This window comes from Phyllostomus discolor, chromosome 2 (assembly GCF_004126475.2).
Source record: "Phyllostomus discolor isolate MPI-MPIP mPhyDis1 chromosome 2, mPhyDis1.pri.v3, whole genome shotgun sequence".
NCBI lineage: Eukaryota > Metazoa > Chordata > Mammalia > Chiroptera > Phyllostomidae > Phyllostomus > Phyllostomus discolor.
In genome coordinates, this window is record NC_040904.2 from 151,169,781 (window position 1) to 151,196,300 (window position 26,520).

Sequence of the window (26,520 nt, forward strand, 5' to 3'; positions counted from 1 at the left end):
ACATTCTAAGTTCCTGAATGATTCTTAGATTTTTTTGAGGTTTTGAAGTATTCACTTATATCAGCCAAAAACAAACAACCCCCCCCAAACCTCACTTTTCCGGTGTTTATAATGAATATTTCATTCTATTGCTTGATGTACCTATTAGCACTATTAAAGGACACTATCAGTGTCCTAAAAAAGCCCCTAGTTCATAGCATTGTTTTGGAGGCTAAGACAAATACTTAAGCGCTTAGTGCAGTGGATGGCATAAAGTAGGGGGTCCAAGATATGGTAACTAGTATTATTACTTCCTAGCCATCAGAGCCTGTGAGTTGTTCAATCTAGAAATGTCTTTTTCATAGATACATCATGCTGAAGAGCCAAGAATTAAGCTACCATTTAGTGGTTTTTCTTCTTTCATCATTCCCTATTTTAATTGGTCTTGGGGAACCTGGGTGACACCTTTCTTAATCTTTCATGATTCTCTTCCTTGATAGGATAGCAGGAGAGAGCAGAGAAACAGTCTGTGTATGGAAATGATACCACAGATTGTTACTGTATAACAACAGGTTAGTAATTATGTAACAATTACTAGTATTCCACAGACTGTTTGCTTTAGAAAAGAGAAGTTAGAGTCAAACCAGGTTTAAGGCTAGATAGTGAATATATTTTGGTCCAATTCATATGGTGTTTTATGGTTCATCTGTACAGATCAAGACCTGTCAAAATCTTTTGCTTGCTAGAATTTTTCTTTCTTCAAAATGATATAAAGAAGTTGAGTCAATTGTGACTAATTCTACTGCTCCTCTGAGTTTTATGAACAAGGGAGTTAAAAATTCCTTCCTTGCACTGCAATAGCCTTGGGTAGATGACTCTTGGGGAGATGCAGCTCTGAGCACTGCAAATTGTGTTCACTTTCAAGGGCAAATTACATCTATCCTGTTTGGATGACATCCTGAGACCTGTCCTCTGTACTGTCCCTGAACGAGAGCCTTGGCAGGAGGCCTAGAGTAACAAAATCGTTAATTCTGTATTCTGTATTCGCTACGTCTTGCCAAGGGGAGAATGCCCTGACCACAGGACTATGCTGTATTGATTTGGAGTGGAAGGATGAAGGGATGTGTAGTGGGTACCACTTCCTTCTTTAGGGACATCCTTTATGACAGCATTGGTGAATGAAGTGTCTTGGTGGCGACTGTTTCTGAAAAATTAAGAGTCCGGCATTGAATATTACCAGCTCATCCAGTTTCTACAAGGAGTCCAAGATGTAGTTCAGGAATTATTTTTAGTCTAATAAAAAAAATACTCTTAACTCTCCAGTTAAGTCTTGTACAATCCAAGTCATATTTTATTGAAATCAGAAAACTCAAGGGAATGAATGAGCGAAGAGGTGAAAACTATTTCCAGAATAGTTCTAGGACAGGATGGCTGAACCGACTTCTGGGAACATGTGTCTTAGACCTGTAAATCACACAGGTGATCACCATCTCCTTATATCAAGGCCACTTTGGAGATGATCCAATGACAGAAACCTCACCTCCTAGGGTGTGGGGTGTACTCACAAATATAAAAAAACCCTTCACACCCATTGTGTTGAATTAACCAATTTGATTGAATGTTCAAAGTACTTCATTCTAACCAAATGCATTTTTATCCTTTAATTCTTGTGCCTGTCCATTACTCCTATTTCTAAAATAAAAACTAGAGTAATAAAACATTCAATTCACTGCAGAAGTTGAGTAAAATCTAAATCATGACACTGGTTTCACAGCACTTATTTTCTTTTAATATAAATCACATGTCTGTTTAAAGGTGGGGGGTGAGTGGAGGAAAAGCCCACTTGTCTGAAGATGAAAAACAAATAAAGTTTGCTATTTATATCACTCAGCAGAAGGAGGAAATTTCTGTCATCGCTGAAAAATAGAAAATATTCATGGTAGACAGGATGTATGCTAACACACATAGAAGGTAATTCAGTAGGATAATGGTTACCATAGCATTCCTTGGACACTATACTGATTCTGGAATTGCAGAACTAGCCCAGACTGGACCTCTGTTGACTCCTGAAGTTTTATCTGATTCTAGCTTCCCTCAGAAGAATCTCTGAAGAGTAGCTTAATTCTGAGGGTTCCCTACCTAGGTGGAATCTCTTTAGGGAACCCACTAGGTCTGATTCAATTCAGCATGTTTTAGGTTATTCTAGTGTAGACCGACATTAGTCTTTGTTACTGCAAAATTAGTAGAACACCATGTGGTGGGCTGATGTCCCCCAAAGGTATGTCCACATCCTAGTGCCCGAACCTATGAATGTTACTTTTATCTTAAAAAGGGTCTTAGCAGGTGTGGTTAAGGTTCTTGAGAAGACCCTGGATTGCCCTGAGGGGCCCTACCTGCCATAACTAATGTCCTTAGACCTGAGAGATAAAACACACACAGATAGGAAGAGAGGCAGAGCTTGGAGTGACTGTGGCCTAATGCCAAGAAAAGCAGCAGCAAGGAATGGATTGTCTGAGAGCCGCAGGAGGGAGCAAGGCCTCGCCGACACTTCCATTTAAGAAAAATGAGAGGACCAAAAATATTCGTATTATTGGAAAGGTATGTGGAGAAATGTTTCAATGATATGTATTTGAAAGATGTCTTGTGGCCCTGGTGCAGCTAAATTTGAAGTTTGTCAACACTGGCACTGAAACAGACTTTCTAGTCCCTACAGATATCCATAGACTTGGTACTAATTAGAGGACAGTATTTCCAAAGCTATCCTTTCATCTTAGATTAGCAGCCAGTTCTCCACTAAGTATATACAGGGACAGATATTCACCATGACATGTCAGGAGAATGAAATTACTGCTGGCCGATAGCATGTAAGAGGGGAACACTATCTTGCTCCTTGCTATCAAAGATGCTGTATTCTCAGGCTTCAGAAGGCTATCTGCTGCCTTGTCTGCCCTTGCCTTTGTACTATCAGTCCTCATTCTATAACCCTTACCTCCCCACTCCCAGCCCACTTAGGCCAGGCTGTCCTATTTTTTTCTCCATGCTTAATCCTTATAAAAATAGTTTCACTCACATTCATGGTTTCAGTTGCCACCTGTACATCAGTGACTTCAAGTTCCAACTAACTGTTAACATAGCCTCTCCCCAGAAAGATACTCATAGAAATATTTCCCTTAACATAGACTTTATCTTACCAAAAAATTTGTTCAATCATGCAGTAAAAACTGATTCCTTCCTGGCTTTTTTTTATCATCGCTGATGCTCAATCTCTCTGGTTCTGCTAATAAAATCAGATTATTTCACCTTCTCCTTCAGCCCCTGCATCTAAGCCATTAACCAATTTTCCAGTTATTTCTTTTAAAAATTTCTTGGGCTCTCCCTCTCATCACAGGTCCAACCCTATTTACTTCATGGTTCCAGACCCAAGCAGCTTACAAGCTGGCTGGGTTAACTCTAGTTCTACCATTACTCCTTCCTGGGATATTGTTTATTACCGCCGGCAAAGTGTTACTTTAATTATATTACGCACTTCATTTTCAATAGGGAAAGATACTCATTTTTTCCCTGCCAGCGATGTAGCTCTCCATCACTGGTTGATTTGCTCAAAGGACCTAACATTGACCTGAGAAAAACTAGTAGAAATATAAATCAACAATCTATACATTTTAAAGCAAAATACAATTTTTACTGTTAGTTGCTTGCACAGTATGGACAACAGAGAATGGTCTGTTATTAGAATATTCTATTAGATTTTCACTTGATACTTTTTGACTTGTCTTTTCCACCATTGGTAACATTGAGCACCTTGCCTGCAGGGACTGGGGTTTATCATGTACTCTTTGTTACTTCCCTTTGCCTCCAAACACAGCAGGTTGCATTAAAAAGTTTGACAGTAAAGTCACCAGCAACTTAATGGGGTTACACTGAGAAATGTGTTGTTATATGATTTGTTATGTGAACATCACAGGTTGCACTTACACAAACCTAGACTATATATGTGGTCCATCATTTATGGAAACTATGTGGCTCTCAACTGTAAGAGTTTCCTGTCCTGAACTTAGTGCTCACAGGGGACATAAACTACTACACTATAAATAGAAATTTGAATGGGTAATAATGGCAGATGACAAAAACATTAAAGGCTTTGATTTCTGTCTCCTTAAAAACTGCTATAAACTGGAAGTTTTAGCCACAGCGATCAGACAAGAAAAGGAAATAAAAGGCATCCAAATCAGAAAGGAGGAAACAAAACTGTCATTGTTTGCAGATGACATGAAAGTGTATGTAGAAAAATCCTATAGACTCTGCCAAAAAACTGCTCGACCTAATAAGTGAATTTGGCAAAATAGCGGGATACAAAGTCAATATCCAGAAATCAAAGGCATTTTTGTATTCCAACATGAAACAGCAGAAGAAGAAATAGAGAAAAAAATCCCATTCGATATAACAAAAAGAAAAATAAAATACCTAGGACTAAATCTAACCAAGGAGGTAAAAGACCTGTATGCAGAAAACTACAGAACACTGAAGAAATCAAGGAAGACACAAATGGAAACATATACCGTGTTCATGGATCAGAAGAATTAACATCATCAAAACATCCATACTACCCAAAGCAATTTACTTTAATACCTATTAAAGTACCAATGGCATATTTCACAGACATAGAACAAACATTTCAAAAATTTAGATGGAACCATAAATGACCGCAAATAGCTGCTGCAATTCTGAGAAAGAAAAGCAAAGTAGGAGGGATCACAATACCTGATACCAAACTGTATTACAAAGGCCACTGTAATCAAAACAGCCTGGTACTGGCATAAAAACAGGCACATGGACCAATGAAACAGAACAGAGAGCCCAGAAATAAACCCAAGTCTCTACAGTCAGTTAATATTTGACCAAGGGGACAGCAACATAAAATAGGGTAACAATAGCCTCTTCAACAAATGGTGTTGGGAGAACTGGACAGCTACGTGCAAAAAAAAAAAGAAAAAAGAAAAAAAGAAAAAGAAAAAAGGAAACCCAGGCACCAACTTACACCATACATAAAAATAAATTCAAGGTGAATAAAAGATTTAAATATAAGCCGTGACACTAAAGTCCTAGACGAGAACATAGGCAGGAAAATCTCTGATATTTCACACAGCAACATTTTTACTGATATATCCCCAGAGCAAAGACATAAAGGAAAGCATAAACAAATGGGATCTCATCAAAATAAAAAGTTTCTGCACAGCTAAAGAAAACAGTATTAAAATAAAAAGAGAACCAACTGTATGGGAAATCATATTTGCCAATGATACCTCAGACAAGGGTTTAATCTCCAAAATATATAAAGAACTTACATGACTCCACTCTAAGACAAGCAACCCAATTAAAAAATGGGCAAAGGACTTGACCAGACACTTCTCCAAGGAGGACATACAGAAGATCCAGACACATGAAAAGATGCTCAATATTGCTAGCTATCAGAGAGATACAAATTAAAACCCCAATGAAATACCACTTCACACCAGTCAGAATGGCCATCATAAACAAAGCAACAAACAACAAGTGTTGGAGAGGTTGTGGAGAAAAAGGGACCCTAGTGCACTGTTGGTGGGATTGCAGACTGGTACAACCACTATGGAAAACAGTATGGAACTTCCTCAGAAAACTAAAAATGGATCTGCCTTTTGACCCAGCAATTCCACTGCTGGGAATATATCCTAAGAACACTAAAACACCAATACAAAAGAACCTTTGCACCCTGATGTTCATAGCAGCACAATTTACAATAGCCAAGTTTTGGAAGCAACCTAGGTGCCCATCAGTAAATGAATGGATCAAAAAACTATGGTACATTTACACAGTGGAATTCTATGCAGCAGAAAGGAGCTCCTAGCCTTTGGGACAGCATGGATGGAGCTGGAAAATGTTATGCTAAGTGAAAAAAGCCAGGCAGTGAAAGACAAATTCCATGTGATCTCACCTTTAACAGGAATCTAAACAACAAAACAAACAAACAAGCAAAATATAGCCAAAGACACTGAAATAGAGAACAGGCTGACAGTGTCCAGAGGGGAGAGGGGAGGGAATTTCAGGGGAAAAGGGGAAGGGTTTACAGGAACAAGTATAAAGGACACATGGACAAAAATAGGGGGGGGGGTGGAAATGGGAGGGAGGTGGGGAGGGCTGGGTGGGTGGGCTGGGATGGGAGTAAAAGATAGAAAATTGTACTTGAACAATAATTAAAATTAAATTTAAAAAACTGCTATAAACCTTTTGACTTAGGTAAACATTATTCACATGAAAATCCTGTAAGATCTATGTGCTAGTTTTCAGAAAAAAAAATCCTGCACTTTGACCTAAATGCTGAATCTGCATATTATTTCATTATGTCACTATATAAAGAGAACTGGGTTAAACTAGATTCATAAAACAGTAAAAACTGTCTCCACATATTTTTAAAGATTTTTTTATTTGAGGGAAAGCTAGGGAGAAAGGGAGAGAAAGAAACATCAATCATGCCTCTCACACTTCCCAAGCAATCATCTGGCTGGCAAGCCAGGGATGTGCCCTGACCCCAGTCCAGTTGGCAACCCTTCGGTTTGTGGGGCGATGCCCAACCCAGAGACACACCATCAGGGTCAAATCAGAAATTACTGATTGCCTATACATGGTAAAACAAGGTAGACATGCAATGTTGAATACATCTGTTGATCCTTAGATACAAAAATCATGTAGCTTTCACTAATATTGGGGAAAATCTTTTAATTTTTAAGGTCAGCAATATATAGGCCACTAACAATGATGTTTTAAGAGGGTAAGTTCAGCACTGGCTGAGGGCAGGCTACAGGAAACAACTGGTAGATGTTTTTCTCTCGAATCGATGTTTCTTTCCTGTCCTCTCTCTAAAATCAATAAACATGTCCTTGGGTGAGGATTTACAAAAAGCAAGTTCAAGGTATGTACAACATGAAATATGTATTTTTTGAAATCTGAAAAATACTTGCAGTATTCCAAAAAAGGAGCTATTTAGTAGCATTTTATTTCCACCTTTCAAAGATAATATCAAACCTACAAACTTAGTTTTTCCAATAGGTTTAGTAGCTGACTTTGACAAGTATCAATATCCCAACAAAGGCTCATGCTGCATATTTGTCTTCACGGTCAGTTAAGGGACCCTTACTTCTACCTCAACCTAATACACTTCTCTCATACATTTGTAAAATACCAGCTGTACTGATGGTCTGCAACAAATTAATTTTTAAAAGAGAGTCCTATAAATCACAATTTGTTAAGGTTCAATGAGAGGTTAAGAGAGATAGGCCTGCAAACACTAAGATTTCTAAGGTAAGGTTGTAGTAATATTAATTATAAAATACTGTAATTCCTCCCTATATTTTCAAGATTTAATACAGAGGAGACAGAACAGATGGGGATTCAATTCAATGAAGACAGATTGAGGTAAACTAAAGACAGATTGCAGCGATGAGTTTTGATTTTTTTGTTGCCCCAACATCTAAAGTCAAGATGATTAAAAAGCAAAGCAAAACTTTCATGCATAAATGGAGGTTTTAAAACTTTCTGGGCATAATATACACGTGGTAAACATATTTAAGAAAAAAGTTGAGTCACCATAAAAGTCAAAATAGGGTTTTTATACTTTTTAGAAAAATTCAGTGAAATATCCTTCTGGTTTTCTCCTAAAATTCAAGTTTCTCCAAGTGTCCTAGGGGACATGAAAAGGAACTCATGAGTTTTCTGATTGAATTACTTAAGCACTTTTCCAGTTAAGCGCTTAAGTCCTTCTACATATGACTTGCATTTCTAAGGTACAGTAACTATTTTGTATGGGAGACAATAGTGCTTTCTGTGTAACTATAGCCCTATTTATATCAGCAAAATACAAAATTAAAACAAAAATATACTGACCTACAGGATGGCACTTCATTTATTTCACTCTTTAACTCCTATGAAGTAGGTGCCATTATCATTCCCATTCTACAGGTAAGGAACTCGAGGCATCTAACCAGGGCCAAAAGCTATGAAGTGGCAAAGCGGGGATTACAGACCCTAAAAATCTGGTTCCAGAGCCTACATTCTCATTCACTATACTAAACCGTCCATTCTGTACCCCTAACACTCACCTGTAATTAATGTATTTCCCACCTGATCAGTGGTTCCTAGAGTGATTTTGCCCTTCAGTATCTGCTCTCCCCCAGAACCCACCCTAAATCGAACTGGAGGACACTTGGCAATGCCTGGAGATAACTTTGGTTGTCACAATTTGAGGGTGGGGATGGCATTACTGGCCTATAGTGGATGGAAACCAGGGATGCTGCAAAATCCTATAATGCACGGGGCAGCACAAAACATCTATAGTACTGAGGCTGAGAAACCCTACAATGGAGTATAAATTCTAGAAGGGGAGTGTCCTAAGTTGATCTCAGTCACTGCTTTATCCTCAGACCTAGAACTATGCTTGACATGGAAATATTTATCTGTTGAATATTTGTCTGTTTTTAAGAGCCTAGAGTTCAGCCTGATACATAGTTAGTGGGCAACAAACATTTGAATTAATGAGGGCACTCTTAGAGGATCAAATGAATGCAACAAGATGTAGTAAGCTGAAGTAACTTCAGTGCTCCACAGTCCCATGTCTTCTGGGTTCAGTTCTGCCAAAATAAGTCTCTTAGTTAAGTGGGGCTACTGCAACAACAAACATTTTTTTAATAGATACATGTAACCTTTAAATAAATGGAATACTGCGAGTTAAATATGTAAGCAATAAGAACTTTTCTTTCTTATGTGAAAGCCTTTAAATTATTCCATTCAGATAGCATGTATTTAGGGGATTAGCAGACACCCCTAAATTAGATGGTATCCCTAATTAGTTGATGATGTGCTCCAGTGACTGACAAATACTTTGAGAAAGTTTGAGTTAAGATTCGTTTACAAGTATCAAAAGCCCCCCAGAACTGAATTATAGTACACATAAGACAAACACAGATGTTATCTAAAAAGAAAGTAGTACCTCAGTCCACTTCATTCAAAAAATTTTATAACTATAATAGTCTAGGTATAACTTCATCCTGTATTTTAAAAAAATCCATAGCCATAACATCTATCCAAAGTATTTTCAATTCTTCCTCCTATACCTCAAAGAGATACTGAACATGATGCAGAAAACATATGTTTATAAGTAATATTGCTTGATTTACAAAATTCTTTACCAAGGAAAAATTCAAAAGGTGGTTATATGGCTATTCAAACAATACTAGGGAAAAAAAACCTGACATCTTTCACTCATCATTTCTGAACTTAATGAGTCTGGCTTGCCCAAACGTTAAATTATGAAACCACACCATGTAAAATGCATCTATCACATTTAAAAAGAAGTTAAATCTATATTTATTTACTAGCACTGTTAAACATTACACGAAACACATTCAAGTGGCAAGTAATTATAATGCAAGCCCTTGCATGGCAATCCAAATTTATTGAACTACTGATGCTAAGTTATACAAAATTGCACCACTTTAATTAAGGCTTTTAGTTTACATTTGGCCACCTCTAAGTAGTTGTAACATTAGGTTGGTCAATTTAAATACTGTGGCTCCATGTTGGATAGACACACAATCTTTACACCCAAACGTTAATGCATACAAAGCAACAAGGCATTGTTAAATAAAACAGCAATAGTTACTGCAACTTAGGCCTTGTGACCAATTACACATGATTAAAATTACTTCCCACATTCACATCCACAGTACTCGTCCACCATTTAACATCTCAACCAAAACGTTACACATGTGAAACAATCACTAACAGGCAAAAATACTAAACCTGTATATTTGGTATTGCAAATACACTTATGCATGAGCAAGCAAGGGATTCACAGTGAGAATCTACAGCTGCAGAAGCCTGAAAATGATTTACAAAAATTGTTAAATCATTAAAAAATTGTTTGAAAATATACACTTCTTGTTGTAGACCCCCACTGTACATACAACTATAAACACTGTTCCCTATGTAAACAAAAAAGGAAACATATAATAAGAGATTTGAAAAATCTGGACATTTCCTTCCCAACAGATATTAAAGGCAATGTCTTTAATCTAAGACATTATAATGAAAGGACTATTGTATTTTAAAGACAAGATCACTGTCTCCACAGGTTTTTTAAAAATTAAAAAAACTATATAGCTGTGTTAATCAAAGCGCTTATTTGTACAATACAATGATAATGACCTTGATTTTCTTAAAAAAAATTACAATAAGCTACAAGTATCAAAGAAGCGAAGTTATCTGGAGTAGTCTATATAGGAGCTCTTTGGACTTTCTTTTATTATGCTAAAATAGTGGTGCTTTTAGGATTTACATTATTGTACTCTCCAATACAAAGTACGGGGCTTGTTAAAGTATACAGTACACCATTTTCATACATGTACAACATTGGTGGGTGAAAATGTCTCTTAGCAGTAATACTGGATTGTAGCCTCTGGTTTTACCAGTTGCATACTCTAGGACTATTATATAAGTAAAAATCTCTCTTGTGATACTGGAAAGTGATTAGAATGTGCAAACTGATGTAGTAGCTTTCATCTGCCTCTTAAAGGGTACCACCACAGAAAGTCCATTTAAGATGTTGGTAGGTTTAACAAAGTTGGAATGCTGGCACTGTTGAATTGGGCAACAGTTCTTCAGACCTGTCAAAAGAAAAAAATAAATTGAAAACAAGGGTAGAAAACTGCACACATGAGAGTCAAGGGAACACATTAAGATAACAGTGTTCAAGTGTTACAAATGAATAGAACGTACCACAACTCATAGCAAAGTAAAGCAAGGGTAGACATTTTCATCTTTTTGGAATGACTTCATCTATTCTGCTGCCCTTTTGAAAGTCAGTCAAATGAAAGTTTTAGACAAAAAAGAGAGTGTTCCCTTAGTGCAAATTTCTGTTTATTACCTTCCAAAGATTAAAAGCGAGGGAAAAAAAAAACACATCCAAATTTTAGGTCAGGTCAACGTCATTATATTTAATAAAATGGGTGATGCTATAAGTGTTTACAATCCTAGAATTACATTTCACTAGGGTTTCTAGTATTAGAAAATCAAGACCATTCTTCCTCCCTCTTCCAATGAGAGTGGTTAATAAGTACACAAAACAATTTACTTCACGATGGCCTGTAAGTTCAGTTATATACTTTCAAATTCCACATTTAAACAGATTCCATCAACTTTTAGATGCAAGTCAGAAAGTTGGTATTACACTAAAATCATGAAATTAAACTTTAAAAAATTGTGAGCAATGTACATAAAAGAAGTAAATAAAATAAGAACATACTGTCTATCAAGTATTTATTTACTTTGGATGATTTTCTGCATATATGCCTGAGCTAAAAAATGTTTCCCTTTCTGCTGTTTTTCTGGGGATCAGACTTGTTGCAAGCTCCAAAAATGCTGTTAATATATACGGTTGCTGATTTCCACATGTCTTGAACTTTTAGCCCTCGTTCAGAGTCTGAGTTTGCTAAGTTTTCCTAGCAGATGGAATGTAGAAAAGGACAAGTGGGAATGTGTGAATTTAGGCATGTGTGTGTTAAAAACGGGCATGTATGTGGTCAGGAATGAGAGCATATATGAGGGGGGAAATCTGAAAAAAATAGGACTTATCTTCAGGAGGGCAGGAAGCCCTTGTAGTACAGGCTTCTCCCACTAGGTGAGTGTTCTAGGAACCCACTGTATCCATGTACCAACTGGCACTGTTGTGAGCTGCTGTGTTCAGCTTCAGTGATTTTTTGGAAGCCTCTTTCAATGTTTTTGTTCATTTCATGATGGGTGATTTACGAGCCCACCTGCCCACATCATACTGAGTGTTCAGCAGTTTTTGACCCAAAACGGTGTGCCCCACCCTCCCTAATCAACTGATCTCACTCTCAGTGACTTTTGTTTTCCTGGATGAAAAAAGTCCTCAAAGGGAAATGTTTTGCCGATGTGGAAAAGGTTAAACAAAAAACAGCAGAAGCACTACAATGCATCAAAATCGACAAGTTCTATAACTGTTTTAAGCAGTAGAAAAAAAGGTCTTGACAGGTGTATTGCATCAAATGTAGAGTACTTTGAAGGTGAAGTATAAACATGTAAGAATACACAATTTTTTGTAAATAAATTCCGTTTTTGGGGGGTCCCCCTTATATCTCTAAACAGAAAGCTGGGTAAAAAACCCCAAAAGGATAAAGGATCAGAGTGCTATGGTAGAACAAGGCCATCTAACATAGGAAGAAGCAGAACCATGAACATCAAAAGAGCCCCAAGGTAAGAGTACAGTGCAATATAATTTAATGAATAGAGCAGGAAACCACTGGTGTTGGCAAACAGCAGTAGCTAGTGAATGGTTGAGGATTTATCACGTTCCAGGCACTGATGTAATTGCTTTATAAGAATTAACTCATTTAATATAACTATTTTCAAGAACTATATAAAAATGTTACATGCTTAATTTCTTTTGCTGTCTCTTCTGTGGGTTGTATTTGTGGTTCTCTCTGCCTGCAGCTCTTCATCCCCTACACAATTTCTACGTAACCTTAATAACTCAGCTCAGATGTCTCTTACTCTGACAGACTTTTCCTGAATCCACAGTTCACATGTAACATACCTAGTTTGGTGTCATATTTACATGCGCTCCTATACTATTCATAATAACTTGGGAGCCAGTCCATGGCTTAAATTTGGAGCCATGTACTCAAGATCACTGGATTCAAATTCTGACTCTGTATTTACTAACTGCAGAGCTTGAAAAAGTAACAATCTTTTTGTGTCTCAGTTCACTCATTTGTAGTATGGGAATAATAATAGTTCCTGCCTCATAGGATTGTTGTGAGAATTCAATTAATATCAGACAATACTTAACAGTGACTGGCATAGAATAAATGTGTCAGAAATTCTTATTATCAGTACTATGCTGAACTTATTCTATAATAGCATTTATCATATTTTGCAATTGTTTGTCTAACTCTTGCACTCGACCTTAATTAGCTTACAAAGGCAATGAAGAGGGAAAGAAGTCAGTTTTGTTCATCACTGTACTGTAAGCACCAACCAGTATCCCACTGGGGCATAAGTATATATTACATGAACTAGAATATTCACTTATGTGGAATACTTCTGGTGATGATATTGAAATTAATTATTTTAATCACTAGGATATACTAACTCTTGGTTATCTTAAAAGGGAAATAACCATTTCTTTCTTGGAACAACAAAAAATTCTGTACTTGCTTTCTTAACAAGAGTGCCCAAATCAAGTTGAGGTTAAAAGTTAGAGGGAAAGATTAAAAAAGGGGTAAAAAGTGAACATACCTGGCTCAGAGCTACAATGCATTTAGTATATTAAAGCAGCTGACATGACGACTTTTTGCGGGCCTTCCCAGGCACTGGAGTTTTTCTGTTGATTTGCCGCACTAGGTCATAAAAGATCTGCAAATACATTATTTTTTAATTTACAGAAGGAAAAAATTTAAAAAACACAGAAAAGTAAAATACAAATGTGAACTTTCCATGGATATAAATGAACCCCAGAAAGCAAATATTTTATTCAGTTAAATGAAAGTAAAACCAGTAAGTAAATGCCAAGTTCTCTTCTGTTTATTTTTTGGGAGGGCCAAAACTGTTCTCCTTAAAATGAGCACTAAGTTGAAGGACCCACAGAGATCTTAACCTTAGTTCAGTTAGAACATTTATCATTGTACAATGAAAACAATCCTTACTCTTCAAATTTTTCTATGTATCTGTACAGGACTTTAAGCCCCTTTAAGGCAGGAAGCGTGCATGCCTTTCTGACTTTGCTCTTTTACACAGCATCCTTCATTCATCTGAAGATTTAACTTGTCCTCCCCACACCTATGATTTTGAGTCCAGCCTTCCTTCTTTTCATGGGTAATTCTACTTTAATAAAAAAGCTAAAATATCACTGTTGCTTATCAACATGCATATATTTAACATAAGATTTCTGCCTACAAGGATGAACAAAGCACCCCAAGTTCACATTAACCTGTAGATGGGTTAATAGACACACATTATTTTCCATTATTTCTGAATGCTGAATTCCTAACAGAGTTTTTAAAGTATATTTCACCATACCTCATTAACATTTATTTTTGATTTTGCAGAGGATTCTAAGAATGCACAGTTGTTCCACTGTCTTGCTAGATTTTGACCTTGTTCCTTTCCTACAACTCTTTCATCTTCCAAGTCACACTTATTACCAACCAGAATCATTGGAACCTAAAAATATATTTGTGAGGGTAAAAACAAATAAGTAAATAAATACATGATATAAATTCAAACTGAAAGAATTCTAAGAATCAACTCTAAGGATTATATTTTATGTCAGAGAAAAATATTAAATTATCAGAGTGTAATAAAATTTAGTTAAATATGAAAACTTAATGTTAATTTAAGAACCTTTCACGTGAAATTTTTAGAAAACAAGCTATGATCTATTTATAAAAGGGGAAATAACCCTTAAAATTGTATCACAATGGACTTATAACTGATTATAGCAAACAAAATACAAAGCCTTTTCAAAAAAGAAGTACAAAAGGGTATTGCTGTAAAAAGCCATTACATTATCAAAAAGGAGAAATTTGGAGTCCCTAAAGTAGAATATTTAGTTTCTCATGTAGTCTGTATTTAAATGCCAGAAGGTAAAATCATCTTAATTTACTAAAGCTCTAGACCACGTTCATCATGTGTCTGGATACATGTGATGTTGGGACACTATGGAAAAACAGAACTTGAAAACCAAAGTGTCGCAGGTTTGATTCCCAGTCAGGGTACGTGCCTGGGTTGCAGGCCATGACCCCCAGCAACTGCACACTAATGTTTCTCTCTCTCTCTCTTTCTCCCTCCCTTCCCTCTCTAAAAATAAATAAATAAAAATCTTAAAAAAAAAAAGAAAAGAAAAACAGAATTTACTCTGCAAAACTCCCATTAATTATTTAGAGACAGACTTTCTAAAGAAGTTTTTGGAAAAAATCCAAAATCAAGAATTTTGGTTTTTTTGGAACAGATATAATAGAATATTATATTAATAAACAGTTATTTAATGCAACTCACAGAAGGAAACTACAGTTGTTACTAGAGATACTACAAAACAGATTTACCAATTAAGAAATGCTCATTGAGGTTGATATAAATATGTAGGGTACCCCAAAGTTCTTGTTTCAGAAGTCTGGGAAACAACAGCATTTCTTAGAAGTCTCATAATATTTGCTATAATTAAACCATAGATAATACAGTGGTTCTTCAAAGTGAGGGGACAGACCAACAGCATCAACACCATCTGGAAACCTGTTAGAAATGCAAATTCTTGAGCTCAATCCCAGACCTACTGAATCAGAAATTCTGGGACTGGGGCCTGGCAATCTGTTTTAACCACTTTTAACTGGTGATTCTGATGCAAGATCAATTTTGAGAACCATTGCTATATATAGTAAGGTGAAGAATTAAAAGTAATCCATTTGAAGTTTCCTAACGGGATTAAACTCCATTATGATTTACTTTGAAGGGGCAAGTAAATTAATACTGCAGTCTAATACATTTGTTGGTTTCCTTTAACAATTATTATTATGCCCCTTTTCTGTCGTAGTGGCTTCTGATGGGTTCATATATCATACTGACTCTCATTAAAAAGGCTCTTGAATCTACCACTAATGTGACCAGAACATCATTTGCTGTAGTAGTAACATTTATTGCACACATCACTCTTTCCTCCCTATCAAGCACATGATTTAAAAATGGAAGGGTATAAATTTCATTTTATACAGATTAAGGGAAGAAGAGTGTTCCTTATTTTACATACTATATATATTTGAAATATGTATGAGGATTAAAGATATATTTTGGCCTTTCAAGGAAAAAGCTTTTGAAAAACAAGCCTCAAAATACAACTTTAACAGGAAGTCAGCTTACATCATCAGTGTCTTTAACTCGAAGAATCTGTTCTCTCAGGTCTTGTAAATCATTAAATGTGGACTGTGCTGTGATGGAATAAACTAATGCAAAGCCTTGTCCATTTTTCATGTACAAATCTCTCATTGCTGTAAATTGTTCCTACAACAGAAAGAATTATTAAAGAACAATGTAACATAATTTGACAATTTTCAAAGTCTATAATTAGAGCTCAATGAAGAATATCGTGGTATTACGCAACATATCTTACAATTATAGTCCGTGGCAAGATGCTGTTTGAAAAAAGTTGGTATCTCAAAAAGTAAGTTTTTAATTTGAAAATGATACACCAAAGCAGATTTATGTGCAATAAATATATGTACTAAAGTGGAACAGAATAGCCTGCCTCTAAAAGCTACTTAAAGGCAGTTTATGGTCCATAATTACTTTGAAGGAGGGAATGTATCATTCAAAATACTTCCCAGTCACTAAGGAATAAATATTATGTAAATAAATAAATATTACCAAGTATTTTCCACATTATTTAAAATAGTTAACATTCAAGATTATTTAAAAATTTTAATAAATTTTAACTTGTAAAAGTATTAGCGAGACCGAAAATTTTCATCCAAACAACTTTCTTATTTTTTAAATAATTGACCCCCTATAATGACAAAAGACATACACACAAAAGTAGAATTTGAAAACAAGAAAAACAGCTTTAAGATTTAATCCAAGTAGCACTTTTAAATAAAGCTAATGTTTGTCTATAGAGTGCCAGCATTTACAAGGTCAATATCGCACAAGTTGTGCATATATATATATATATACTTTGGTACTTCATCTTACATACCGTTCCTGCAGTATCCAAGATTTCAAGCATACACTGTTGTGCATCTACTTCAACTTGCTGGAGGAAAAAATCAAAATACACCATTTTTTAAATGTAGACAACACTATCTTAATATACACAAAAGCTAGTACAATATTTAAATCAGAGACACAGATTACAGTAACTCTAGGCTCAAGCAACACTTTAGCAGAAGAAAATAGATAGATAACTGAGGGCCACCAACTCCAAATTGTATTAGGTGCAAAAAACCATGTATTCTGACCCAACACACAGACGTACAAGATATAAGCTCAATATGAATCACTCAGCATTTAATTCTAGAAAGGAAATTTCAAAATAGATCAAAAAATTAAAACCAGTAATAGTTCCAATAATATCAGAAGTGATTCTGTCTACCTCAATTCTGCCCTACTTTAGAAAGATCTTCTATTCTCTAGGTAACCACATCTCCTTCATTGTACTGGAACAAAATTTCTGGGAGCAAGAAAGTAGAAGATAGCTACAATATATTATGTGTTACCCCCTTTCACCTAACATTTTCTAAGAAAGAAGTTATTTAAAATTAGCTGAGGGAAAAGTAAGAGTTATGGTGCCACATAGCTGGGGTGCAGGAAGGGCTCTCCAATTCTGTTTTGTTTTGTTTTTGTAGACTGTGGACAGAAGGACAAATGAAACACAGTATCTGCATATCAACAGGGGCCATGCTGACTATTACATAAGGTGAAAGATAACTCTCTCCCTGTTACATTAAACATGTTTGCACATTAAGCTTTATTGTCATATGTTGTGTTAGCAAACATCAAAATAAACTTTTCTATTATTAGCAGTTGCACTTTCTCAAGGAGTTATTAGAAGGAAGGTTAGGGAGACTTCTGCATTTAAACCTTTAGGTTAAAAGGGAGCCTTAGAGTATTTATCGTCTTGGGGTTGGAGGTGGAGTGGAACATGGAATTACCACTTTGAATGGATGGCCTCGTTCTTAAATTTGCTTGCTAAATTACAATGTTGGGGTCAGGATAAACTTAAAATTTTCAGAGAGAAAGAGAGTAACAGAGACGGACAGTGAGAGCAAGTACTTAAGATTCTCGTAAACATACAATGCCAAGAAATAACCAAGTGTGAACTTTCCCCATTAATTCTGTAAGTAATTAACTCTGTTTCTTTGTCCTACTTTGTAAACAACATTCAATAATTATAAAGCTAAAAACAATAATTTATATTTATAGTAAAGTCAAAAGCAAAAGGCCTTTTAAAGTAACATATACCTTTCTATAAGAATCTTCTATCGTAGGATCATATTTTTCAACAAAAATTCCTTGAACAAACTGTACAGTCTGAAAAAAATTAACATACCATTAAATTTCTAAAGAAAATAACAAATCCAAATCTGTACATTAAAAAAAATTATTTTAAGATTTTATTTATTTATTTTTAGAGAGGTGGGAAGGTAGAGAGAAAGAGAGGAAGAAAAACATCAGTATGTGGTTGCCTCTCATGTGCCCCCTACTGGGGACCTGGCCCACAACCCAGGCATGTGCCCTGACTGGGAATCGGACTGGAGACCTTTTGCTTCGCAGTCCTGCACTCGATCCACTGAGCCACACCAGCCAGGGCCAAATCTGTACATTTTTAAGTACTGATTTCAAATAGGTAGTTATGCCATCGATAAAAAAACACAACCACTACATTTGAATGCATGCGTTTGGTGAGATTACCTTAAAAAAGCCCCTTTAAACAAAGCAGTCATTATGCTTTTTATTACATAATTCTAAATTTAGAGGTAATACAGGGTGGGGCAAAAGTAGGTTTACAGTCGTGAGTATGTGAAACACAGAGTTTATTCTTGTATTATTATTTACTGTTATTTTTCCCCATAGGAACACCTGTAAACCTCCTTTTGCCCCACCCTGCACATTTAAATTTTTAAAAATGTTTCCAGTTTGTCTTAAGGGGTTAAATTTTGAATTTTAATTAGAAAATGGTAATGGTTTTGTGTACACACACATGTGCACACTCAAGATACCTCCCCATTACTCTGGATATAATTATAAATGAAAAAGCAGCCCACGATCCCAGCATATCAAGTTCTGAGCTAGGTGGTCACTCTAAATAGTTGAATGAAGGGGCCAGTCTATCTTACTGTGGGGCTTTGCTAAACTCTCAATTATTCATTAAGTTATTTTCCTTAAGTTCTTCCTCTCCCCAACCACCATTAAGCTCTGTCTTTTTTTCTTGCTATATATTCCTTGAGAAAACATAGTCAAATGTATTATTTTAAAGAGGTTTTTAAATAAGCTTTATTTAATATTTTCTGACATAAAAAATATATAAGCCAACTCTCATTGAGAAAGACCAAGATTAATCCCTATCTGGCTCTGAAATGCAGACAAACACATGTTATTATATGTTCTTACACCCTTTGTGCTTAGCTCAAACTGTATTCTGGCATATCTCATGTTGGCTTAAAACCAATGTTCCAAAGAGAATATGATCTACCCAGATACTTCTAAAGTTGACTAAAATTACAAGAAAAATATTATATTGCTTCTAAAATCACTATGAGATTTCACTTTAACAAATAAATGAAAACAATCAAAACTGAAACTCAAAGGAAGAACATGTCTTGGAACGAATAGTTTAGGTACAGTAAGAATGACTTACCAGTGCAGATTTTCCAACACCTCCTGAACCAAGAACGACTAGCTTATACTCACGCATGTTGCAAACTTGTCAAAAGCTAGTACCTATTAAAGAAAAAAAAAAAAAGGAATCTTAGGAATATCTTTGCATTCATGTGGTTCTTATATAAGGCATTCAAACAAGTAGGTTTATATAAAAATGAGTACTATACTATTAGGTTGGCCAAAAAGTTTGTTTTTTTCCATATGATAGCTCTAGCAGCACTTAGTTGTCTTTAAATTCATTCAAAACAATTTTGTTAGATTGTATTGTTAATAGCTGTCATGTCAGCATGCATTTAGAAAAAACTTATCAAAGCTGGTGAATTTTTGTGTAGCCATTTTAATACTGAAAATGGAAAAAGATGCGCAACATTTTCGGCATATTATGCTTTATTATTTCAGAAAGGTAAAAATACAACTGAAACACAAAAAATTTGTGCAGTGTACGGACAAGGTGCAATGACTGATTTAACGTGTCAGAAGTTGTTTGTGAAGTTTCTTGGTAGTATGGACATTTTGGTCAAATAATTCTTTGCTGTGGGGCTGGCTGTCCTTTACATTAGAAGATGTTTAGCAGCACCCCTGGCCTCTACCCACTAGAAACCAATAGCGGTAGATAGCTGATATACTCAAAATATCCAAATCAATGAAGTTATTCATGAAAATGAAAAAATGTGCCTCTTATTTTACAGAAAAAAAAATAAACAAACTTTTGGCCAACCCAACATAATGAAGCATTCTATAAACAGACTTACTAAAGAATGCTACTGACAGGACTCGTTTGTAACACATTAGATGTAGAAAGAAACTGCAGATTTACAGACACGACTTTTAGCGAATTCCAAATTCAATTAGAAATATTTAATAAGAAAAAATGGGGGGGATGCTGAAGAAAAGCATGAAGGGGTATTCTGTTGTCTACAAGATGGCAACAACAGACATATATATTCCCCTTTCCTGAATCATCTGTAACCTTGAGTCACAAATAGCTGAATGCCTACTAAGTAAAAGAATATACCCAATTGGGAAAAATGCTGCCTCGATTGAGCTAATATTGTGGAAAGATGAAGAGGATAGAAGTCTATAAACAAATCTAACCCATCACCTGTTTTTGTACATAAAGTTTTACTGAAATGCAGCCCATTCATTTGGTATCTTCTGTGGTTGCTATCTTGCTGTGATGACAGAGTTAAGAAGTTATAGGACAGACCATCTGGTCTGCAAAGCCTAAAATATTTACCCTGGCATTTACAGAAAAAAACCCTGCTGACCCCTGAGATACATGAATGGTAAATCATTTAGCAGAGAAAGCAGACCAAATATCCATTACTAATGTGGTCTGGGAGACCACATTAATGTGGGAGAGGTACAAAGAGTCTGAAAATGGTCAGGAATCAATGGCAGAACTGAAGAATATAAATGCCCAGACTCAAGAATTCTACTGAGTGTTCAGTGTTCAATATAATGAAATAGTGGAAATCAATAATAAAACAAAAAAGAAGCCAACCATACCAAGGATTATCGTTATAAAATATCAGTATACTAAGGACAGAGAAAGAAGATCCTAAAAGTTTCCAGAGTGGGGGATATCATGAGAACACAAAGCTCCCACACTCCCAGGAAAAAAAAAATTATTGGTCAGTGTCCAAGGTGTGAAAGTAGCCACCAGAACAGGCTTTAAACATTCTTAATCAAGAAATGACAGTTCGTTAGTCATAATAACAACTAACACTACCAGACCGGGCTAAACGCATTTAATCAAACAATACCCATTTGCTTCAGTGAATATGTTTCTGCAAACTAGTCAATCACTGATAACCCTGTGCTTCTGAAAATCAATCACAAAGGGACTCATTTTGTGTTAAATCTCTTTATATGTTCTTTCCTTCCAATCCATACTCTTAGAAAAAATATCCTTTGTTTTACCTATCTCTCTGTGACATTCCTTTATTTCTCCTTAGTATGCCTGGGTCTATTGTCATGGGCTCCCTTACAAAACTTTCTCCTTCACTTCTGCCTTTAAATACACGAAGGACTATCTACTATACATATTTTTTCCTTTCCTGAATGGGGGCCCCTCCCCCAGACCCACAAAAAGTTAGCTGCTAACTTTCCTATGTATTAGTTCCTTTATTTTAATTCTAAACTTGAACCCATCATTCCCACAGATTTTCATGGTTCTTACCAGATTATAATTTTAGGAATGAAGACATGCAATAAAAGATGAATCAACTTTCAGCTTTAGGAAAGCACATAAATTTGGGAGAATAAAATTACTCCTTGTAAAAATTTAACCAAGGTCAGGTTTATTTCATGTAAAAAATTATTTAAAAATAGAATTACTTAGGTAACATTTCTATTATCAGTGCCATGCAAACATTACCCAACCACACAGATCTGTAATTATCTATTTGAGAAATATTTTTTAAAAACTTAGGATTCTAATGAAAAATCCCTCCAAATTGTGTTTCTGAACCCAACTAGAATAGAGTGTGGTAATGCTGAGACAAGAACTTCCTAAACATCCCAAAGAGTAAACCAACTACTTTACCATAAATAAGACTCACCTCCTGGGCTATGTCGCTTTTTATTTTTTTAATGACTCATTTGCTATTTTTCTTTATCTACAACTTACAAAAAAACCTCACTTCAATGAACACTCATCAAAATGCCAACCAATCAACAACTGTCTTGCTTGAGTGGCAGTGCTTCTACAGCTGACATAAATCCACTCCTGCCTTTCAAAGTGTGTCGCACTTTGGACTCTAATTCCCTAAAACCATGTAAGACTAGCAGTCTGCTCTGCTCAGGGGAGGCAGTGTCTGACTAGGATAGCTGTTCCTTAAGTACTGTATTTTTGGGACTATAAGATGCATTTTTTTTAACCACATTTTTTGCTTCAAAATCGACCCCCCCCATTTTCCTCCTCTAAAACCTAGGTGTGTCTTATGTTGTGGACCCCAGACACACCTAGGTTTTAGAGGAGGAAAATAGGGGGGGAAATTTTGAAGCAAAAATGTGGTAAAAAAAAAAAAAAAGTGCATCTCATAGTCCAAAAATACGGTAATCAATAACATCAGCTTTGTTTTTTGTTTCAGATATGAATGGTCTCTCTTATTCTTTGACAGTTGACTTAAGACCTTCATTGGCATCATTCCAAACGATGCCCTTAGACAAACAAGTGTACTGAATGGGCTGCTTGTGACCCACTTCTGTTTGTGCTTTTAGCTTGCTATTAGATGAGTCATTTTCAACAATGATGGGAGTTCCAATCTGTTCCTTGAGCTTTCATGGCTAAATTTATTTTGTTATCCTAGGACATGCAACAAATATTGGGTTGGCCAAAAAGTTTGTTTGGTGTTTCCCTAACATGGCTCTAGTAGTGCTTAGTTGTCTTTAACTTCATTGGACACAATTTTGTTGGACTGTATTGTGACAGCTGTCATATCAGCTTGCATTAAAAAAAAAAAAAACTTATCAAAACTGGTGAGTTTTTGTATAGCAATTCTAATACTGAAGGTGGAAGAAAATAAGTAACATTTCTGGCATGTCATGTTTTATTATTTCAAGAATGATAAAAACACAATTGAAATGCAAAAAAAGATTTGTGCAGTGTATGGTAAGGGCGCTATGACTAATCGAACACGTGAAAAGTGGTTTGTGAAGTTTTGTGCTGGACATTTCTCACTGCATGATAGATGCTCCATGGTTGGGTAGTTGATAGCGATTAAATTGAGACATTGAGAACAACCAATGCTATACCATGTGGGAGATAGCTGACACACTCAAAATATCCAAATCAATGAAGTTATTGGTTGAAAATGAAAATTGTGCCTTTTATTCTACGGAAAAAACTAAATGGATTTTTTGGCCAACCCAAAATGTTGTCTTTAAAAGCCTACATGGTAAGCATTATCATCATTTACTACATGCAGAGTGGCACTTATTTATTTTGGTGTCCTCTATTTGGTCTAGAAATGTTTGCTGAATAAATGAATGACTAACTAAAGACTAACAATTAATTTCCAGCAAAGGAAATAATTATTTAAAAATTTAAAAGACCACTAAACAAATTACCTTTCATAGGTAAATTGTCATTTAAATTCACATCAATCAATGACAGATGTCACAAATCCCAAATGAAAATGAAATACATAAATCTTGGCATTAAAAAAAAAGTTCTAGCCCTGGCTGGCATAGCTCAGTGGATTGAGTGTGGGATGCGAACCAAAGTCACAGGTTCGATTCCCAGTCAGGGTACATGCCTAGGTTGCAGGCCATGACCCCCAGCAACAGCACATTGATGTTTCTCTCTCTTTCTCCCTCCCTTCCCTCTCTAAAAAAGTTCTTATACTTGCCCTGTAGGATCTGTGATCCCAGTAGAAAAGAAAATGCTATACAGCAAGAACAGTGTTAAAACCAGCAATTCCTGGGTTCCAGTGACACTTGCTCTTAACATCACAATCTATTTTTAAATTAATCTCATTAATAAATGGAAAAAGTAGGTTTTGACAAGGCTCAAATCCTTTAAAGGTGATATGTGACATTTAAAAAGTGCAATTTAAAAAGTGCAATTCCTTTCCACTGAGATATTATGTCAAGGGGTCTCCAAAGAGCGATAAATTAAAACTTTCCTAAAACACCTGTAACCCAAGCAATTCTCCTATTCTCAAAGTTGTGTAACTACAACACTCCCCACCAACCAAATTGAAATTCTTTGATCTGATATTGTAAATAAAGAGGTAAGTAAAAACATTTTACTACTGGTTTCCAAAGTGAAGTGACATTACTTCTCCCACTAAACACTTGCAGGAAGAGATGATATTTGGTTGCTCCTTTCTGACTCCAACTCCAAAGTAGCATTTTAGCAGCTAAAGAGAATTACTGTGTTCTCTTCTCAGTCCCAAATAAAATTAACTAATTCAATGTTAGAAGAACCTGGTTAATCTGTTGGATGCAACAAGAGAATTCAAAACTTCTGAGCAGATTTAAAAATTATTATTGGAGGAAGAAATGAGAACTAAATGCTATCTTTCATAGCCTCTTTTAAAAATAAAACTTCTAACAGGGAACTACAAAACAAACAGAAAGCTACTAAGATGAATATTGCTTACCATATTTACTTTCTGAGTTGCCTGTCTTTTTCATAATAAAGACAAATGAGAAATGTTTCAATCTTATAGTCTGCTGACACTTTTCTGTGTACTAAATTTCTAAGTCTAGTTAACATAGAATACATAGATTATCAAATTGTTTATAGCATTTTCTCTATTTTTGATCAGTTATAATATCTCAAGTAGGAAACAATTTTTCCCTTGTCCTTTCCATGGATTAATATTGCCAGTAAAATAAAGATTATTCCAATATACACTGTCACATGAAACTGAAGATTATTCCAATATACACTGTCTCATGTTTTTCAGTTTTATCACCGGAGTTATAACTGTTGTTACACCTTTCAGTTCAGTACTTGATCACATCTCTGAAAGAGTGTATTAGCTAGAGTATAACAATTTATCAGCAATATGACAAATGCAGAAGCATTTTCTTAATAGATTTCTCAGGCAAATCAATAGATTAGCAAGGTAGTTAAGTGATCCCCCACCTCCAAAATAATAAAGATTCCGACGATCTTTGAAAAGCAGGCAAGAAGAAATAATGTGGGATCAAGATCACCTCATTAGTTCCTAGATCCCTCCAAATAGGCTGGATTTGTGTAGAACTCTACCCTGCTCCTAAGATATTTCTGGACATGACCTAAAAATTAACCTGTTGGTTTTTCCCACATGTCAGATATAACTGTTAATTCTCTAGACATACATACTAACTCAAAGATCTGCTGTATCTTTTAAACATAATTTAGGTAGCCTGAGTATAGACATTATAACTTATTATTTGCTATCTTAGAATCTGATATGCATGTATACATGCACTTTAACTAAATTTTAAATTTAAAAAGTAATAAAAATAAAAGTTATAAGCACAAACTTTAGATCTGATTTCCCAGGTTAGAATACCAGTTCTAACACAGATTGTCTAAGTGACCTTGGTCATGTTAATTTAACCTCTGTGTGCCTTATTACCTCATCTGAAAATGGGAATAGTATCTGCTGCTTAAAGTTTTTAAGATTCAAATGAAATAACTTATCCTACACAAAATATTTAACATCAGTCAGTAACATATAAGCAGTCTATTTTAAAAATAAATTTAGATTTTTTCCATGTGAAAAATATCATTTTATTTTATTTTTTTTCTCTTTCTTTTTTTAAAAATAAATTTAGATTTTTAAAAGATGATGAACAAGTCACCCTTCACAGGTAAAATGCCATTTAGTTCACACAAAATATTGGACAGATGTCACAAATCCTAACTGAAAACAAACTACATAAATGTTGGCATTTAAAAAAGTTCTTATACTTGCTCTGTAGATTATAATTCCAGAAGAATTATAACTGACACTAAAAAGAAGAAAACTCATCTATTTTGTTATTTTTACAGGGCCAAAAATCTGAAGCACCCAAAGGACTTCAAAAGCATGTTATACTACATTATACTACACTACACTACACTATACTGAACTATATACTTGGGGGAGTTGTAATCAATTTGTCTCTCTTCTTCGCCCTGTTACCAGGTCTAATTCATTCTATCTTGGTATCTCTGGAATCAATTTCATTCTCTCCATTCCATTACCTTATAAGGGCCCTCATTATTTCTCACACAGGAAAAGGGGGATACAAGACACAAGTATGAAGGGAAAACATTAAATGTTCACAGTGTTTATGTTAGTTCACAATCAAGCAGGGTCTACAGAAAAAACTCCTACTGGTGCAGAGAAGAGAGTTTTCTGTCTGTAAGGATATGCCAGGCAATGCTTGCCTAAGTCAATACTTAAACCAGACCAGTGGATATTTTAAAGGAAAAGAAACTCTCACTAGGAGATGAAGATTTTCTGGGCAAAAGCACTAACATGAGAGAATTCATCACATCATGAATGCACAGAGGCAGGTAGAAAAGGAAGGAGAGATCGCCTTCGCTTAAGAGTTTGACCTGGCCCTGACAGGTGT

At 35.4% G+C, this 26,520-nt stretch overlaps 1 protein-coding gene across 4 annotated transcripts in view; it reads right to left on the bottom strand.

Moving 5' to 3' along the window:
• Positions 1 to 9,358: 9,358 nt before the first annotated feature.
• RAP1B (RAP1B, member of RAS oncogene family) overlaps positions 9,359 to 26,520 on the bottom strand; it is a 38,625-nt gene continuing 21,463 nt past the window's right edge. For 3 of the 4 annotated variants that reach the window (XM_028531662.2, XM_028531663.2, XM_036018704.1), the window contains exons 2-8: positions 19,433 to 19,515; positions 18,037 to 18,105; positions 16,772 to 16,828; positions 15,940 to 16,080; positions 14,107 to 14,250; positions 13,327 to 13,443; positions 9,359 to 10,673 (exon numbers count right to left, since the gene is read on the bottom strand). In XM_028531662.2, the coding sequence (XP_028387463.1) occupies positions 13,357 to 13,443; positions 14,107 to 14,250; positions 15,940 to 16,080; positions 16,772 to 16,828; positions 18,037 to 18,105; positions 19,433 to 19,489 (555 nt within the window). In that variant the 5' untranslated portion in view covers positions 19,490 to 19,515 and the 3' untranslated portion in view covers positions 9,359 to 10,673; positions 13,327 to 13,356. Of the gene's footprint in view, positions 10,674 to 13,321; positions 13,444 to 14,106; positions 14,251 to 15,939; positions 16,081 to 16,771; positions 16,829 to 18,036; positions 18,106 to 19,432; positions 19,516 to 26,520 lie in introns of those variants that run through there. The other variant, XM_036018705.1, reaches the window with a different exon arrangement.